The following is an 18,826-nucleotide window of genomic DNA, read 5'->3' on the forward strand; positions in this document are numbered from 1 at the left end:
ATTGTATTACAACAACATATGCATAAATGATTTATTTATGTACTATGTTTATATAATTATATATTATATAACTAACTTGATGCTGTGTATGTACGTACGTACAGACAAACGTTACGTCGAATATTTACTTAATTTCTTGGTATTAATTGCAAACATTACCTAAAATAAATAATATATAATATAATATATAGCGTATATTATGTAACTACCTAAATAATAGCAATATTTATAGCATAATAGCGTTATACATATTTAATACATACAAAGAATTATCCATGCGGATAAAGAGTAGTACTAATTTGTAAAGAAGAAAATTCAGCAAAACACACATACATAAAGACAAATTGTATGTATGTTTGTAATGTGAAAAGAGGAGCAAGTTTTTACCACACACCAGACACTAAGCACTATACCTAACAACAACATGAATGAAAACTTAAAATAAAACAAAAAAAAACAATAATAATGTATTAAACTACTATATTTGTAATATAGTGTAACATTTTGCCACAATTAAGCAACAGCGATAGACGCAAGTAAGTTTTCCAGCCAAATTGCTGTGAAAATTATATCATTATATACCTTTTAATAAACATTTCCTAAAAACAGTAAATATTTTGATTTTTTCTTTTCGTTGGGCAAGGAAAAATGGTAAAAGTTAGAAAAATGTTAGGGGAACTCTGATCTACAGCATAAATCCTACTGCATAGATTGTCGGTTTAAAAACCAGCAGTCGCTGTGTATTGTTATATAGGGTATGTTACCTTACTTGAACCGTAGCATCAAATGCATTAATTTTGTCGCGAAAGTTTACCTAGAACTCCTCAAGGTCCAACCCCCAAGAACACTTTGACTTCATAGAACTCCAAAAAATAATTAAAGAACGGAGGTTTATTAATGATTTATTAATTCACAAATGCTGTAATTTTGTTTTTTAAAGGCTTCGTCTTTTGTTAAAACTATTTAATGTGTGTGACACGATTTAAGGTTAATATTGTAAAGTAAAGGGTTTTACAAAAGTATACCGACATGAACAGCAAACGAGGTCATATTTTTCCCGCTCTTTTGACATTTCTTCTCAGTAAGGTTTGACATTTCATCATGGAATGATATACGATCTAACAACGAATCGAAATTATTAAAATTTACTACAGAAATTCGGAGTCAGTGACCTGAACTTTAAGAGAGCTAAGTCCAATTTATGGTTGTCATAATCTTCCTGTCAGATCAACAGTTGAGCATCTAGTGGAAAAATTTGAATTAACAGGCACAGTACAAAATGTTCCCCTTCCAGTGAAACAAAGGAGTGCCCGTAGTGTCGAGAATTTTGCTGCCACTAACGCATCAATATAGGAAGACCCAAGTCAGACTCTCCCACGTCGTTCTCAAGCGTTGGGCATCTTTGTGACGTCTTTGTTCCGAAATTTGCGAAAAGATCTTGGCCTATATCCTCGTATGTTCGTAAATTGCGCTGAGCAACAACTTAAAAATTACCCGCATTTTCATCGAAAAATTATCTTCAGCGATAAGACTAATTTCTAGCTGAATGGCTTCGTTAATAAGCAAAATATGAGTTATTGGTCAGGCAGCAATCCACACGTACTCCATGAGTCACCATTGCGTTCCGAAAAAAATACGGTTTGGTGTGGTTTATGGACCGGCAATGTCATTGGGCCGTACTTGTTCTGTGACGGTCAAGACCAGCACGTTACTGTGAATAGTAATCGTTACCACTCAACGATAACCGAATATTTTTGAACAATATGTAATTCTAATAGGACGGCGACACAAGCCACACAGAGAATGTCAAAATCGATTTACTGAAAAACAAGTTTGGTGAACGTGTTATCCCACGAAACTGGCCAGTCAATTGGCCGACTCGTTCGTGCGATTTGAACCCTTTAGACTATTTCCTGTGGGGCTTCGTCAAGTCTATGGTCTATGCCAACAAGCAAGCGACGATTGCGAATATCGAACGTGAAGTATTGCAGCAATATCGGCTTGATAACCGTCGAAAATTGGAAACGAGGCCGTGGTGGCCATGGAAAAGAAATCGAGTTCCTCACGTAATGGCACCGAATGTTCTTTCACATAAATAAAGAATTCAATTGATATCCTAAACCTTTTGTATTATGGGAGGAACGTGGAAATGTCGTCGTGGTATCTTTATATACTATAGATGATGTGGCAACATACGACCCTTCTCGCGACTCTCGAGTCTACTTAACGGGAACAGACACGAATTTGTACTCAGCCTAGACTGCCAATTCAGCAGCTTTCCCAGAACAACAGTAGGGCTTAAAAATATAAATTTCTTGAAGAAGAATGGTTCAACTTTTTTTCCTAATTTCTAATTTGTCAAATGTATTATGGCGTACATTTTAATAAATGGTATTTCAGAGACCTTATATAATATAAAATGTTACAATTCTGGTAAGAAAATGTCGACTATTTTCTCTAGCTACAGCAAAAACTATTTTACAGCTGTTGCCCAAAAAAATGAGAGCTAGTATACAGTCGTAGTAAAACGCTTTCAGAATAATACGCTCATTTGCTATTCATAGTTGTATGTACATTCTGTATTGCATTAATTTCAAAATACAATTGCTCCACAATGCAGTCGTTTTACCGGCAAAGTTAACAATAAAATATAACAACAAAAAAGCACCAAATACCATGCCATTAGTCACTCAAATTACAAGTACAACAGGCAAAATAGTAAACACACCAACAAACCACATAGTAACCAAACGCGCAGTCGGCCCACAAAGTAGTGGAACGGCCGATGTCTGCGAAAACAGTGAAAGCGCCTAAAAAAGTGTGGCACACAAAGCGCGCGGCAATTGCGGCTACCGTAGCCGCTGCTAAATGCGCGACTGACTGGCGGTTTGTTGCTGCCAATGTGGCTGCCGCGGCAGCGTTTACTTTTCCAACGCGTCGCATTTGCAAGCATGGAAAGGCAATAAGTAAACAGGTAAATACACCCAAATACCCATGCATATTTACACATACTATGCAATGCACTAACAACAACTAATATTAACGCGTTATTTGTTTGTATGTATGTATGTATGTAGGTTGAATTACTAGGTGCGCTTGCCACAAGTTATTTAAATATGTTAAATAAATATACCGACGCTCATTCAGGCAATCGCATGCATACCGAGATATATATATAATACGAATATTTGCCTATCTGTGCACGTATACCTATAAGTATAAACATAGAAGCGCTGCTATATGACAGCCCTGAGAATTGCGCTAAAGCACTACACTGTAGTAAATTTAAATCTAATGAGCTTGTCACAAGCTAACATTCACACTATAAGCCATATAATACATATATACATACAGACATGGAGTTATTGCGCAGCCCATAAATGTGAGCCCAACGCCGTGAAAGATGGAAAGCGCTCTGCGCAAGTGAAACGTCCAACAGCGTCTCGTTAAGAAAAAAGGTATGAAAACAAATAAAAGTTAAGAAGTGCGGCCTACAGCGTTTTTATATATAGATTAACGAGGGCAGTTCGATATGTAATATGACTGCAAAGCAAACCGACGCTGTACTTTTATTAACTCCAATCCTTTGGTTATTGCTGAAAGGTAATATACTAATTGAAGCTACTGAAACGCAGTCAGTTTGAGACCTCACTGAAGTTTAATTTTGGAAACAAAAGTCGCCCAATAGACGTAGACCCCTCAAATGAAATCTCCTATTTTGACAAGTTAAAGGAAAAAATATATGTATATGTGACCTGGTCTACGAAAAGGGAGCTAACGTGCGAAAACTAGTTTTTTTTTTGGATTCTATCACGTGAAAAAGCATATCATCTTCCATCCGAATCAACTAAAAAGTGAAAATTGATTTTTTGACACCTAAGCCCCCTTTCCGTAGACCAGGTCACATATATGCTTGGAACTTACACCTTTGCCAGATGTTGGGGCACTTTCTCCAACAAATTAAGAGACGTGCAAGTTGTATGATGACCAAACTGATAATATTTGAAGACCTTTTCATTATAAAATTACCTTTGGAAGTAATAGCCTCCTATAAAATCAGTGCCAATTTCGGTAACGTAGAAACACTAATAGTAGAAATTGTTAGAAGAAGGCCTCATGAAACCAGTGTGATCCTCGCCCAACTTCGCTCTGGATACTATAGTAAGTTAAATTTCTATTTTTCCAGGCTAGACCTCTACGTACTAAACATGAGATAAACCAAATCAGTGACTACCTAATGAAACCTACTCCCCAAATATTCATATCCTCATGGTCCGACCCCGTCGATTTCATCATCATAATTTTTTGGTCCTTCCAATAGATAACCACGTTGACAATTAGTTTGCTTTTTCCCTTCAAGCTGGGTCCAGATACAACAACAATAACCGCAAGAAAAACGAAATATGAAATCTCTATGACAAAGGCCAAAACTTTACATGCTTCTTAATAGAAGGTGGCTCTCAAGATGATCGAGAAACAAATCAAATCAAATCAAAACAAATATTTATAATCGATATACAATATTCAAAATAAAAGAAAATCAGAAATATCAAAAGTAAAAGCAGAATTCCAATATATGAATAAATTCATAAATGCTTCATTCTAAATATTGAATCTGAAATAAAATAGCTTTCTTAAAATCTTAAGAGGCAGAACAAGAGAGAAAATGTTTAATATTAATCGGAACTATGTAGATTCCTCTGAAAAATGCCAATTAGAAGCGGCTAAGACCGATACAGCATCATCTGGAAAATATATTTAGAACTTTGGCACTCGTAAGTACGGTTTTATACTTGTACCTGAAATTCAACAAATTCATCCATGAAACCATAATTGATTTATATTTATACATTTATTTTATTTTTTGTCTAACATCTCAATTTCCCCTCGGTTTATAAACCAATCGTCCAATATTATTCTCTATATTTCAGCGAATATATAATATAACAACTCCCTTAAGATCTCTTAACAGAACACTCAATACGACATTTTAAAAAAGCTGTCTTATCCCACGCTCCTCGTAAATATGACTACTTACAAATACCCACCATAATTGTAGTAATAATAATAATTTGACTTTTTCCATTCACATTTTGCTTTAGTTTGTGAATTTTCCTCAAACTTTAGTTTATTTTTTTAAATGCACGTAGTATACTTGAGTGTTTTGCTTTGTTGCTTGCTTGAAAAGCCGGTGAAGCCATTGTTGTTGCTCACCGCTGGCTGCCCTCAACCACCTTGCCCGCCGAAGTCTAAATATAACTACGAGCTGTGGTGAGCAGCGTTTGAAACAATGAAAACGCACTCGACCGTGATTCCCTCGTTGAGTCTGATGAGCGCTACTACTACTACGCAAAGTAAGCTCTTCAACTGACTGCGCTGCGTGGCGCTGCGCGATGGTTTGTGGCCGCTGTGGGTTCATGTTTGCTGCTGCTACGCCGACAATGTAAGGGGCGCCGCTGCTACCACCACCAACATTTGTGCGCTGCGGTTTGAGTGCAACTTATGGGAGCGCGCACACCGTACATCTTTTTCTAGGCTGGTCTTACAATTCAGTTTGTGTTCGACTTTACATTGTTCAGCAGCAGCAGCAGTGGAGCAGTAGAGCAGTAGTGGCACACGAGCTGCGCTGTAACTTTAAAACTAAACTCGTAATTGTAACGTTTTTCAACAGCTGATTGACTGACTGAGTGCAAGTGAAGTGGCGAAGACATGTTTCTTAATAACAACTTCCTCATAGTGCATACACATAATACATATTTATTGAAAAATAACCGTTAAGGAGCCTTCCGCTATGGATACGCAAAAGCTAACGAACAGCTCCAATGCATTGGCTGGCAGTGTTCAGTTGGTGAAGGAGCGTAATCGAAGTAGCAATAAAGTGAAACTTTGTGGTTATTTGAAGAAGAAGCGAAATGTTAGTATGAGTATACATATGAAGTAGAAAAAACGATAATTGCGGGCGCGTGAGCAAGAGTGAATCAAGTGATATTTTTGAAACAAGCATAAAAAAGGGGTCCAACGAAAAAAATTAAAAAAAATGTGTGATGTTGAAAATAAAAAATCGTCATTAAAAAAATATAAAAAAATTAAAATAAAAAATTTTAATAGAAATAATAAAAAATAAATATAAAAATAATAAAAAAAGAAATATAAAAAGAAAAATAAGAAAAGTGAAATAAACACCTTACATGGTATATTTTTGCACACGCGCCCATAATTGAACGTTTAAAAAAATTCCAAAAAAGTAAAGAAAAAACTGCCCAATCAGCTCCGCTCAGTTGGAAAATTCAAAGCAAAACAAAAAGTGAAAAAAATAACAAAAAACCAACTCAGCTTTATCTTCATTATTGCCATAAAATATGAATGCATGTATTTGTTTTTGTTTTTTTCGTTTTTGACAACCGTTATTAGAAAGTTGGCGGCTGGCGTAAAATGTGGTTTGTGCTGCAGGATAAATTGCTACTCTCCTACGCATCGAAGGAGGAGTATGACAATAAATTGGTTTCATTCAAAGACGTACTCAATCTGGTGCCCGGCACAATGGTGCGTCCATTGGGTGGCTTTCGTTTCACAATTGAGACGACAACACATGTAATGTACACTTTCGTGAGTATTTGCCAGCAAACGGTTAGGCATATATTGTTAATTATATAAAAGAGTAATAATAATAATATGAATAATAATTATAACAATAACAGTAACAGTAATACTATTAATGCGTATAGAATGAGTAATTCATAAATGTATTTATATGTAAATACTCGCATTAGTCACTTTATTTATTGTGCCGATAATAGTGCTGTAAGCAAAAAGGTTGCAATTTGTTTTAAAAAAATATGAATAATTGAGAGTATATGAACAGTGTGCACAAAAACTATACGTATAACACTCAGAGATAAGAAAAATTTATGCGAATGAATGAAAGAAATTTGTAGAGAAAGCACTTATAACGAAGTTCTGATTAGAAATGTAGATACTAGAAGAGACTATAATGCAATAAATTGTGAATTGAAAGAAAAGAGTTGAAAAGTTGATAGAAAGGTTCACTCGACACTTCATAGTTGCATTATTATGCAAATAATTATAATAAAAAACCAATCAGATAATAGAGTTGAGTCATTTCCGCTCTATTAAACTATTACAAAGAGATATTTGCATTATTTTATTCATAAATAAACATGACGAATAGCAATGCACTTCTAACAATTGCTATTTTAGAAATTATTACAATGTTTGTCAAGGATAGCTTCAAGCTACTTTGTTATCTGAATTATTTGGGTGCCTGGTCACAAGGGAATTCGATAAACTTGCAAGATAACGTACCATAGCCACAATGTTGGATTGGGAAGGAGTCGGCCGTTCGGTGACCACTTGCGCTCAAGCGCCAGACATATAGATCTCGCGAGATCTAAGTAAACGATAGACAACATTCAGAACTTGCACGGTTGACAGATCTCTCTGTCCAAGTGCGAAGCGTAAAATACCCTTCGAACTACATTCTCTTGGTTTAGATTCATGTCGACTGTTTGAAGGACGGCGAGGAGGAATAATCTAGGAATCTCCAACTTGATTCTGTAGCCTCAACTCCCGTCTCGACCACTTAGCTTTGCCATACTCCTTCAGCAGGCCACTTGACGAAAGCGCTGCCACGCGTACTTACATGTAGGAAGAAGTACTAGTGCGGTTCAATGAGTCAGTGATTTTTAGAATGCTAGAGAAGAAGAATAACGCAGCATTGGCAGAAACTACCGATTTAATTTTCTATGAGGATAAATGGTGGTCTCTCTCGGAACCTTCCAAACCTTTCAGCCTTAGGCGTTCCAAACACTTTTCTTCGAACCGACCTCCCAGCAACAATCTATCGAGTTATACCTCGGAAGTCTTCGTTCCGAGATGAAATAGCTTCGACAAACCTAGCGAATTGATTGAAATTGATTTTGTCGAAACGGGAGGGTCTTTTTGAACAATGGCCAGAAGTGTTTTTGGCATCACACCAGCATCAGAGTCAGCTTACGCTGCTACCCAAGTCAGCCTCGGGCCCAAAGTTCAGCTTTGTGTGCTAAACTGAGGTTAATTGAGTTATCTATAATAACACAATAAAAGAAAAGTATTGGACATATCGTTCATTAAAATTTGGAAATATGGTACCTTGCGGGCAGACAATCGACAGGTTTACCTTGTCGAAAATAAATGAAAATTATGAAAAAAGTTCATGAATTGCGCTTAGATTTGCAGATTTTGCTCGCTTCGGCGTTTTTCTATTTTAAAACCTCAAGAATGTTCTCTTTCAAACAAAACCAATCATACTACGAAAATGGTTTCGAAAAGCTATGTAAAAAATATATATTATTCAATATGTAGTTTAAATCGTTAAATTTAAGTAATTTTAACTCAACTCGTATTTAGTAATTTAGTAATTTCTGAAGCATTCGTTCCGAATGAAATATTTGTTTAGCAATCTATTAAAGCAATCGCATTTTTTCATTCAACAGCACTGTGACGATCGCAACGCCTATCGCGAATGGATCACCATGCTGTTGGATAGCTTGACCGCTACGAGCAGCTCGAAAATTATTTCCGCCAACTCCTCCGCCGCCTCCGCGTATGCGCTGCTACCCATACAACAGCAACGTTTCCGCAATACATCTGTCGACAATATACCCTATGCGCTGTGGTCGACGGCGGGGCAGAATTCACAGCGTCAGCGAGAGCTTTCGTCCAGTTGTGATTCGATGCGGCAGCGTGTGGAATTGTTGGAAGCCAATGGTGGTGAGTATGCGTATTTGGAGCGCATGGCGAATGTAAAAGCGAGAAATGGCTTTAAATCTACGACGTGGTCGCCATTAGCGCCAGCGCTGTCGCTGCCCAGTCAGAGTAACGCTGGCGGCGCAGGCGTTGGTGGGGGTGGTATTGGTGTGGCGGTGCGATTGCCAATTGCGCGCAGCACAGCGAAATTACTGGAGCGTAACGGCGTGAATTCAAGCGATCCGTTGAAAAAATACCAACAGCAACACTACCAAAAACGGCAGCAGCAACAAGTGAACTGTTGCAACAGGAGTAGTGGCACAACAGCTAGCGCAACAAGTAGTAAAAGCTACAATAACAACAATAGCAACAATGCTAACGAAAACGTCACAGATGCGCGTTTAACTACTGAAGCGAGGTAAGTAGTATGCATGCATATGAATGTAGATATGTAGATATGTAGTTAAGTATGCGCATGCGTACAATTGTTCGCTCGTTGGCTTGTTGACTTGAACAATGAATGGTGCAATAAGCGAACAACAAAAGAAACTATGCGCCTATGCAATTCGAAATTAAAAACACACACAATACAGAAATGCCTTTCATGCCACTTAACATAACATTACATAATGGCATTTCAGTGCGACCCACTTCCGTTTGCATGGTGAAAGTAACTGCAGCGATTTTACCACACTCGACAATGGTCGCCATTCCTCAAGTGCTGGCAGCACATCTTCCTCAACTTCCGCATCCGCTTGCCATGGACCTGTGAATCAAACAGTCTTGAAAATAAATAGCATGTTCCAGCGACAATCGAATTCGCCAACGGCGCCAGAAAGTGTTGGCGCGACGAATCGCCAACATGTGGTGAATAAAGAATTTCCAAACTATCCAAAGTCAACACAAACGAACTGTGATCAAAACGAAACTATTCCAAAGTATAAGCATAACAACAAAAGAAATAACAATACGAGCGAGTGCAACAACAACAACCAGTTGTTGTTGGCAGATAGCTGTTCAATGAGTGATGAAGCTGAAGTTGCAGTGGACAACATTTCTGCAGCATATTCCAGTATCTCCAAAGACAGGTAAGCAATCAAATAGAAATTGTATTAATACCCACTAGGGAAGACATTGACTAATGAATACTGAATACCGAATAAGTATCAGCTGATTGTCGACTAGAGAGTGAGCTAATTTCTTGTGTATTATAACTTTTCTTATAAATCCTTCAACTAAATCAATGAGAAGTTTTTCTGAAACCTTTGAGGACCCCAAAACCTGTTTTTTTAAGTTTAAGACATGGTTTTGCTGTAGTTTAAACGCCAAGTAACGTAATTGAGGACATGTATTGAATAAACTAAGTATGATCATGTTGTGTTCAAAAAATAACGGGAATTTTCAAATTTCCAATTTTTCAATAATTCAATTGTCATTGCTTATATGAGCTTGGCGATTTTCGTTTGTCAAAAACTCGCAATTCGTTGCTTGTTCGTGAGTTCTTGGCCAAAAATAATACGGTAACGATGACCCAGCCGCCATATTCGCCAGATATGGCTCCGTGATATTTTTTCCTATTTCTAAAAATAAAGAGAACCGTCGTTTTACAAGCATATATAAAATCGCTGAGAGAGCCAAAGGCTATCCCAAAAATCTATCTTGAGGTTGAGAAGTGTTTCGACGATTGGAAGAAACGCTGGCATAAGAGCACAATATCGAATTTTATATGGGACTTTAATTGTCTATTTCTTATTTTCCTTCGGCTTCAAGTTTTTTTTACTTGGTCTTAGCAATAAGCAAATAATTCATATGGTCTGTTTCTTGAATAGTATGTCTTTAAAGTTGGTGTCCTTAACAATTACATTTGCCAATAAAATCTAATTTTCATAAGCAAACACACAAATATCACTCCGAATGATTAGCTCACAAATTATCTTTTTCAATTATCATTTCCTTCAAAAGCTTTTTTTATAGAATTGTCAAACTGATTCACATACATTTTTTAAACTAGTAGTAAGTGTGCGAGTGCAAGTACGAGTATGAATATGGTAAACAGTTGCATTATTCTACCATATTTATGACTTGAACGCCCTCGCATTTGTAGCGAGTAAACAAAACTGTAAAATGGGGTCTTCTTCAATATTAATATACTGGCCAGATAAGAGTTTCGCTATAAATAGCTACATGCGGCGCACTTCCTAAAGCACACCTACATGCGTACATATTACCAGACACTGGAAATGTATGCAAAAAAAGACAAATAATAATAAAAAGGGAGTTTCAAAGCAGCCGCGGGTTTGGCGTGCTCGGCATAGAACTTTTGATGTGGCGCTACTTTTGTATATACATACATATATGGATTTGGAGATATTAAAAATAAGTAAAGCCAGTAACGGAACTTAACTTAAATTTAAGAAAATACCCAAATGAAACAAAAGAAATAAATTAGAATTTAAAACATTCACAGAATATCCGAATAACTAGCAACAATTATTATATGTTTCTAAGCGTTTTGATAAACATTCGGTAAATTTAAGGCAGAGTTCTTTATTAAAACATCTTTCTGACCCAAAGAAAATCGCAAGAAGTTAAGGGAACTCTTCTGCTCCCAACAAGGTAAATCTTTCCCAAGTCAAAGGAGTTCTAACTAAACTATTGTCCCATCGAGATTCACGCGGTCAAACTCAAAATTTTACTGGATGTTAGCTGCAAAAGCTGCTTGGAAGAGGATGAGGTAGAATCTTCTCAACATTGCTTATTTGAATTCCCCGCCTTTGCGAGATCTAGGCAGAAAATCCTTGGATCTTAATTTTTGGGGACCCCCGCGAATTAGCGGATTTAGAAGTAAACTCTGCAGAATTGTGGTAGGTTCTAGGCGCTTTGTCGATTCTTAAATTTAAGTGAGGGGGTTGAATTTTATGGCATCACAAAGGACTGTTCTTAATAGTCTAAGTGTGTTTCCTTTTTTAAAGGGTACAGCCTTCGTACCTAACCTAATATAACCTCATTAAAAAAAGTCTAGTTTGAATGTTTTAGATTCTTCTAATGTACTAAAAGATCGAAACTTCAGCTATTTGACTATTTATGATTACGATCGATACGTCAAATACCACGACTCCCAACCCATGATTTTATTTATATTTTTTCTGAAGAAAGCAAACTATTTTCGATCATAAAATGTCAATAGATTACAGAATACAACAAAAAAATATATATATATCAAAGTATAAGCACAAGTTCTGACATAGGAGACATCTCTTGGTCGATTAGGGTTTAGAAAGTTTACACCTGAATTTTATTTTTGGAGGGATATTTCTCTATTTTACACATAATTATGAAATATCCACTTAAGAAACCACAGAACTTTAATTTTGGATACAAAACGCTTAAGTAAAATTCAACGGAGAATATGTTTGTAAAGCTTTCAACTCATCCACTGATAAGCTTTTTTCTTTATTTTTTAACATTGTCACAAAAAGATCAATAGAGAAATTATAACGGTTTAAATGTATCAGAAATATACACATGTCATAAAATTTTGATAATACATTCCGAATACCCCAAAATTCAAAACCCCTTCTCAAAAACTATTATACCTTTACTTTTGTTCTAGAATAGTTTCCAATTAGTAAATTTTGCAGGCTTAATTATCACCTTACGAGCAATACCCGAAGTAATGCCGTTAAAACATATTGTAGTAAATAGTTTATTGAAGCATCTGTTGAAGAATACGATGATTCTTTCAAAAATCGTCATTTCACATTTTAAACATCAGAAATGCAATTATTGTATTCGAAGTTTTAAAAATTATTTCGAGCAAGTGACCGCCGAATAAATTCCATCCTATAGTCTCAAAATTCGACCACCTTTTGCAGCAATCAAGTCCGTTCATTATGAAATGGCGAACCAAACTGAGTATAAATGAAGTAACAGCTGTTAAAAAGATCAACTCCAAAAAAGTATTGTCTCATTCAGAAGCACACACGTCTAAAAAACACCCATTATTATATAGCAGCTAAGTTCCCACTATTGAACTAAATATACCGCTGCACGCAGTGTAGGGTCTTCGCAGTAATGCACAGATAATAAAATACAAAAAACAAATATCTTTAAAGACCACAAAAGCATCTGGATAGGGTGGACACGTCAATCGGCTGGCTGTGGCTGAATGAATAAAGTTTGTATTGCGGATGCGTTGCAGTCATTTAAAAGACTAAAGTATTGCATGTGCGCCATAAAGAAGCTATGATATACTCGTATGTAGTGCGAGTGTGTACCTATGGACATGCGGCGTATGCATATTTCCGTGCTGTGATGTGCTATTTTTGACTTCACTCTTAAGTCAATGTAAACAGCGGGAATAGCAGGCATCATTGAGCGACAGCGATGAGCAACAAATGCGCAACATCCAGCCAGCTATTAGTGGCAACGACAAGGAGGAAATTGAAATTGCTACACATATATATGAACGCATGTGTGTATATGTGTATGTATATGCATATTTAGATGGCAATGGCATCGGTGCTGAGGCATTGATTCATTGGAGTTTGCGGCGACGCGTGGAGTTGCAGCGACAGCAGCACATGGTTTAGCTCAGCACCGAGTAGAACGTTTCAAATGAACTGTAATTATATACCTAAGTAGAAGTGTTTAGCGCGCACAAATGTATACATTTAAAGTAAAACAGAGTGATTTTCTCTTGAATGTCTGCGCCATACAGCGTACGCACTTGAAAACGCTGGAAAAGTAAGAAATCCAAATAGTTCAAGTGTAACTTTTAACTTATGTATATGTGTGTGTGTATGAGTGTGCGTGTGCGTGTACTTGAAGCACCCGCAGGATAGTTGCCACAAACAGATGCCTTACAGATGATGCTTCAGCAACACCGACACAGAAACAAACACACGTGCCAGTCACGTCACGTCTCCTTTATGTACTCGCACAAAAGTGTGTAGTGTTTGTTTGTGTTTTTGTTTTTTATATTCTCAAAATTTTTGTTTTTAATTTATTTTCCTTCTCCACAATTCTATTTCCAGCCAAGCAATGGTTATGGTGAAAGACCAAATTCAACGTATGCACATCAAAGGCCGGAAGGAGACATTGTCGTATGCGAACGTAGATGCCGCAGTCGAGCGTCATGAGCAGCGGCGTGTTGTCCTAACGAAAAAGTTGGAGGAAGAATCGTTTATTGAAACAAAAGCCAGTATGACCAAAACAGTTGCCGATGATGAGGCGTGCGAAAAGCCAGTGGTGGATAGTGATGTGGAAAGTGTTGATGGTGATGCTGAGGAACAACAACAACTCATTGTTGAGAAAGCTACATCAGCGACTTGTAATCGTTCATCAGAGCCAATTTATGCTGTTGTGGATTTGGCACACAAATATGCACAACGACAACAACGTAATGTGCGAAATAATTTGAAAAGTTTGGAAGCGAATCGGTGTAGAAGCTATGAAAGCATTATACAAGGTGTGGAGTCCAGTGTTGTGTTGACAAATGGCTGTGGAGCATTAGGGGTGAGTGGTAGTGAAGTAACAAGAGCTTTCAAGCCTGTGCTAAATTTTGTTACCGTAAAATTGAAATCGAAATTGATTGCCGGAAATAGTGATTTTCATTTCCAAAAAGTGTTAAAGCAGTCTTTAAAATAAAAATTTCGGAAATAAGTGCCCAAAAGTCCCAAAAATTATTGTGGTAGGTCAGTTAAAAATTTTTAATAACTCTATATTATAAACTCACTGCTTAAAACCAATCGGATTACAAAACAGGCTTGAAATTATTTAAATGTAAGGAAAATAATAATAATTGAAATTCATCCAAAAACAGAAATCGAACATTAATTTACATGAGGATGACATCGACGGCATCTACGAGGATGGTGATAACTTTGCTCCGAACTGTGAAAATGTTGTATTAACAAATGGCGATGAAGATGAAAATATTTATGAACCTGTCGGTTTCGACAATTTCGGCAGTAAAAAGGTAATGTTTCGGTTTATATTTTTCATATTATAAACTAAGTACAGTGGGCTAGTTGGGGAGAACAAGTCGGCTGATACTAATCTTTCGAATTTTTATGCTTAAAATTATTATATAATTATGTTATAATCGATTATAATAAAATGAGAATGACTGATCTTCTATTTCGATCAAATTAAACCTCTCTGGTTACAAAATCCGTAGCTATTCCTGAGTGATCAGACTTGACAAATCATTTCATTAGGCTTTTTACTGACAAACGACGACTAAGAACGTTTACTTTTATAGTTTTGTTTATTGAATTCTCCCTCCAACCGCAGGTGTTCTACACCAAAAAATTAAAAGAAATAAGTATCATAGAATAATTTACCTACAAAAAATAACTCTCAAGGGAATTGTTTATATAAGCATAGAATAGTTTACATAGAGTCACCAAAAGAGATAAATCGCCATGAATAAGGGATGTTAAGGGATGCTGTCGATTTCAACCAATTAATACTCAAGATACTTTCGCTTTCAAATGTCTATTACTCAGCATTATTTGAAAAGCATTAGCATTTGAAATTAAAGACATTCAGTTAAATTTCGTTTAAATATTATCATTATAGAAGCTACATATGTTTCTTAATAAACTATCGATAGTACTAGAAAAAACTATAATATAAAGGGTTTTTCAATAAGAGCAATACAAAGTTCAATTATCAATCGTCACTCTGACTTGTTGGCATAGACCATAGACGTAGAGACGTAGTCCCACAGGAAATAGTCAAACGGCGTCAAATCGCACGGCCGAGGCGGCCAATTGACTGAGCCATTTTATGAGATAACAAGTTCACCAAACTTGGTTTTCAATAAATCGATTGTGACAATCGCTGTGTGATTTGTGGCGCCGTCCTCTTGGAACCACATATTGTCCAAGTCCATATCATCCAATTCGGGCCACAAATAGTCGGTTATCATTGAGCGGTAGGGATTCCCATTCACGGTAACGTGCCGGTCTTGATCTTGAGGAAGTACGGCACAATGACTCCGGCGGCCTATAAACCGCACCAAATCGTACGTGGAGTACGTGTAAATTGCTGTCTGGCTAATAACGCATATTTTGCTTATAATCGATAGCAAATTTTTATAATTTCGACTCGTTGTTGGATCGTATTTCTTTCCATGATGAAATGGCAAGCTTTGCTGAAGAGAAATGTCGAAAGAACGGGAAAAATGGCGTCGTTTAGGACAATGCCATACTTATGTATATGTCATCTAACAAAATTTATCCTAATGTTTTAAAATATTTTAGTTTAACGTGTAGAGAAGAGGACAATTTCGAAAAAAACGGAAAAGTCTTTAAAAAATGTGAATTGAAGACTTTAAAGAATATCTCCTAATTACACAAGTATACACGGTTTTGGATCTGGGCAACCAAAAGTGGTTTCTATGACAATTGATGACACTGAATCCGAATCTTCATTTCGTTTTTTAAGATTGATTCTAGTTTTTGAAATAATCAAGAATTTAATTTTTTATGATTTTTGTCAAATAATATTCATTTTATTAACTTAAAAGTAACATATCAGAAATGAAGATTGGTGGAACTTTGCTTTTGTATTGTTTAGTATCTGTTTCACGTATTAGAGTCCAACAGTAGTCGCTCATCATGCCTTCATCCCAAAATCCTTGGTATCTTCTTTCAATGTTGGCTAGATCTTGGTGTAGCCGTTCTCCTTGTTCGTCGCTCGTATCACCCAAGTTTTGGGGAAAAAAATCGAGATGGGAATGCAGAAAATGGATCTTTAGAGACATTCTAGCTCTAATCTTTCCATAATTTTGCAACATATCGCCAATAATTTCCTTAAAATTAGGGGATTTGTGATTACCAAGAAAGTGGTGAACGATATTTTGAAAAGATGCCCTTAATTTTCATCAAACGAAAGTAGCAATCATCTACACGGTTTTTAGGCATTGAAAAGGAAAAGTACTCACGTTCTCTCAATGACCACTTATACAGCTTTGTTTTGCATGCGTTACAAATAAATTTCGGTATCCATGACTTATGAGTGTCTGCTACTCTGAAACCAAAGTAGTGCAGATACGCATCTTTGAGCGCATTTGTTATTATTTTTTTTTAATCATATAACTACCACAAACGTAACAAAAACACTTTGAATCAACTTTGCAACACTGCCTCTGCATTTTTATTTGCTCTAATCACTTATTTATAGCACAATGGTGCTATCATGCGAGAACTCGGAAACTAGAATCAATCTTAAGAAACTAAATGCATATTCGAATTCAGCATATCAAATATAGTTAAGAATCGTTCTTATCTTCTCAGATCCAAAAGTTGACCTGAATTTGTAAACTTGTGTTATTAGATAGACTGTCCTTCAAAATTGAAAAAAAAAAATTTTGAAAGTTGAGTTTCACTTGAAACAAACTGTAGATAAAATATATAAAATAAAAAACAAAAAAATATTTGTAAAATGTATGTATGTACATATACAAAACTTTCTTTAGCAAAATTTTCATATTTTAATAACCACCACTTGCAGATCCCCGCCTCCGCGACGCAACCTAACGCCTTTTGGCGCTACATAACACGTTTGAAAGTCAATTCGCTGCTACAGTTTACACGCATGCGTCGCCACCACCACAACCACACCGATTATGACACCATCGATCTATCAACGCCGTCATCATCGCCCACACCTACAGCAAGCAATAGAAGAACAAAAACAACGTTAGCAAAGAAACAAGCAGCGGGCACTACAATACCAACAACAAATACAACAACGTCGTCATCACAATTTGCCAGCATTAAACGCAAATTCGGTGCACATCGCAAGTCAATGCAAGTGCGTGTACGAAAAATATGCGCACGCAATTATGAACCAAAGACAACAACTTTCGGCAATAAACTAACCGCACAACAACAACAAAATGGTGATGGTCACTTAGCTGCTGGTGTTGGTATGAGTAATGGTGTCAACATTGCCAGCAGCGTGGGTGGTGCAGGGAAGAAATCAAAATATCGTTGGAAGTCAGTGAAAATTAGGCCAAAACAGTTTAATGGCGCCTACAATGGCACAAATGGCAATAACTGTGGCACGAGTTGCACAACCGATGATATAAGCTGTAAAACGACGCGACGACAATCTTTCTTCGGCAGTCTGCCGCATTTGCGTAAAGCGCGTGTCTCACTTTTCTCCACGCCAAATTTACATTTGACAGCAGCGAAAGATCAGAATAGCAACGTTAGTAGCGTGAGTGATGTCTATGATAAAGCGTTGGTGGATAAGATACCCACGGAGGGTAAACGTGAATATGAAGAGCTTAATGAGCTGAGCAGTTGAGCGCACAGGTGTACAGATATTTGTGGAATTGTGAAAACTTTAGTATTTAATTTTTAAGAGCTAAGTGCAGTTGCATTGAGATAAATTTATATGGGCTAAGCCTTAAGACTTGGACTTTAAGCGAATGTGTGCGCTAATGTTAATGCAAAGCAGACAATATTGGGCTTTTAGATTAATACTTAGCTTGACTTGAAATATACATACTATTTTTTAATAGCAAAAGTATCAATTATGACTTAAATATGTATATATGTAGGAAGGCCAGTAAATAATGTGCTAAAAAGCCGCAGAACTAAAGAGTTAAAAATCTGCAACATACCGTGAACTTATAAATATATGCAAAGCTTATTTCATTAATTATTTGAGAGATGTCAAAATGTCAAGCAGTGAGCAACAAACGACTAGGTGAACGAAGTAATAAATAATCGTTTATCATTTTTGAAAATATGTAGATGTAATTGTTTAAAATAATTATTTATATATATTTATTTTAAAATTTTTATGTTTGTTAGTTTTTTTTATATTTGAAATACATAATGTTTGATAGTAATATTCACAACAATTTATATTCTTTCAATTTTATTTTCAACAATTTAATTCCAAATATTGAAATATTCGTTATTTATTTTACAATTATAGTGGAACTTCCGAAACTCGAACCTTCTAGAAGTCGAAGATCTCCATAACTCGAACACTTGAATTGGCAATAGCGTTTAGAAGCCAAATTTCATACAAATTTCCTTCCCTAACTCGAATT

At 36.3% G+C, this 18,826-nt stretch overlaps 1 protein-coding gene across 1 annotated transcript; it reads left to right on the forward strand.

The window, feature by feature from the left end:
* The first annotated feature begins 5,322 nt into the window (after nucleotides 1-5,322).
* On the forward strand, nucleotides 5,323-18,811 carry LOC105216223 (uncharacterized). Its single transcript, XM_054232549.1, has 7 exons — nucleotides 5,323-5,914; nucleotides 6,412-6,606; nucleotides 8,493-9,163; nucleotides 9,387-9,833; nucleotides 13,782-14,262; nucleotides 14,570-14,725; nucleotides 17,269-18,811. The coding sequence occupies exons 1-7, from the start codon at nucleotides 5,792-5,794 to the stop codon at nucleotides 18,067-18,069; spliced, it is 2,874 nt and encodes a 957-aa protein (XP_054088524.1). The 5' UTR covers nucleotides 5,323-5,791; the 3' UTR covers nucleotides 18,070-18,811.
* Nucleotides 18,812-18,826: the final 15 nt, after the last annotated feature.

The sequence above is a fragment of the Zeugodacus cucurbitae genome, chromosome 5, assembly GCF_028554725.1.
Source record: "Zeugodacus cucurbitae isolate PBARC_wt_2022May chromosome 5, idZeuCucr1.2, whole genome shotgun sequence".
In the NCBI taxonomy this organism is placed as follows: Eukaryota; Metazoa; Arthropoda; class Insecta; order Diptera; family Tephritidae; genus Zeugodacus; species Zeugodacus cucurbitae.

What these genes read in the sequence shown, in the direction of transcription:
- LOC105216223 (XM_054232549.1), top strand. Translation starts at nt 5,792, where the DNA reads ATGGATACGCAAAAGCTAACGAACAGCTCCAATGCATTGGCTGGCAGT. An exon ending in ATTTGAAGAAGAAGCGAAAT is followed by an intron (nt 5,915 to 6,411) that starts GTTAGTATGAGT and finishes AACCGTTATTAG; the next exon opens with AAAGTTGGCGGCTGGCGTAA. An exon ending in ACAATTTCGGCAGTAAAAAG is followed by an intron (nt 14,726 to 17,268) that starts GTAATGTTTCGG and finishes CACCACTTGCAG; the next exon opens with ATCCCCGCCTCCGCGACGCA.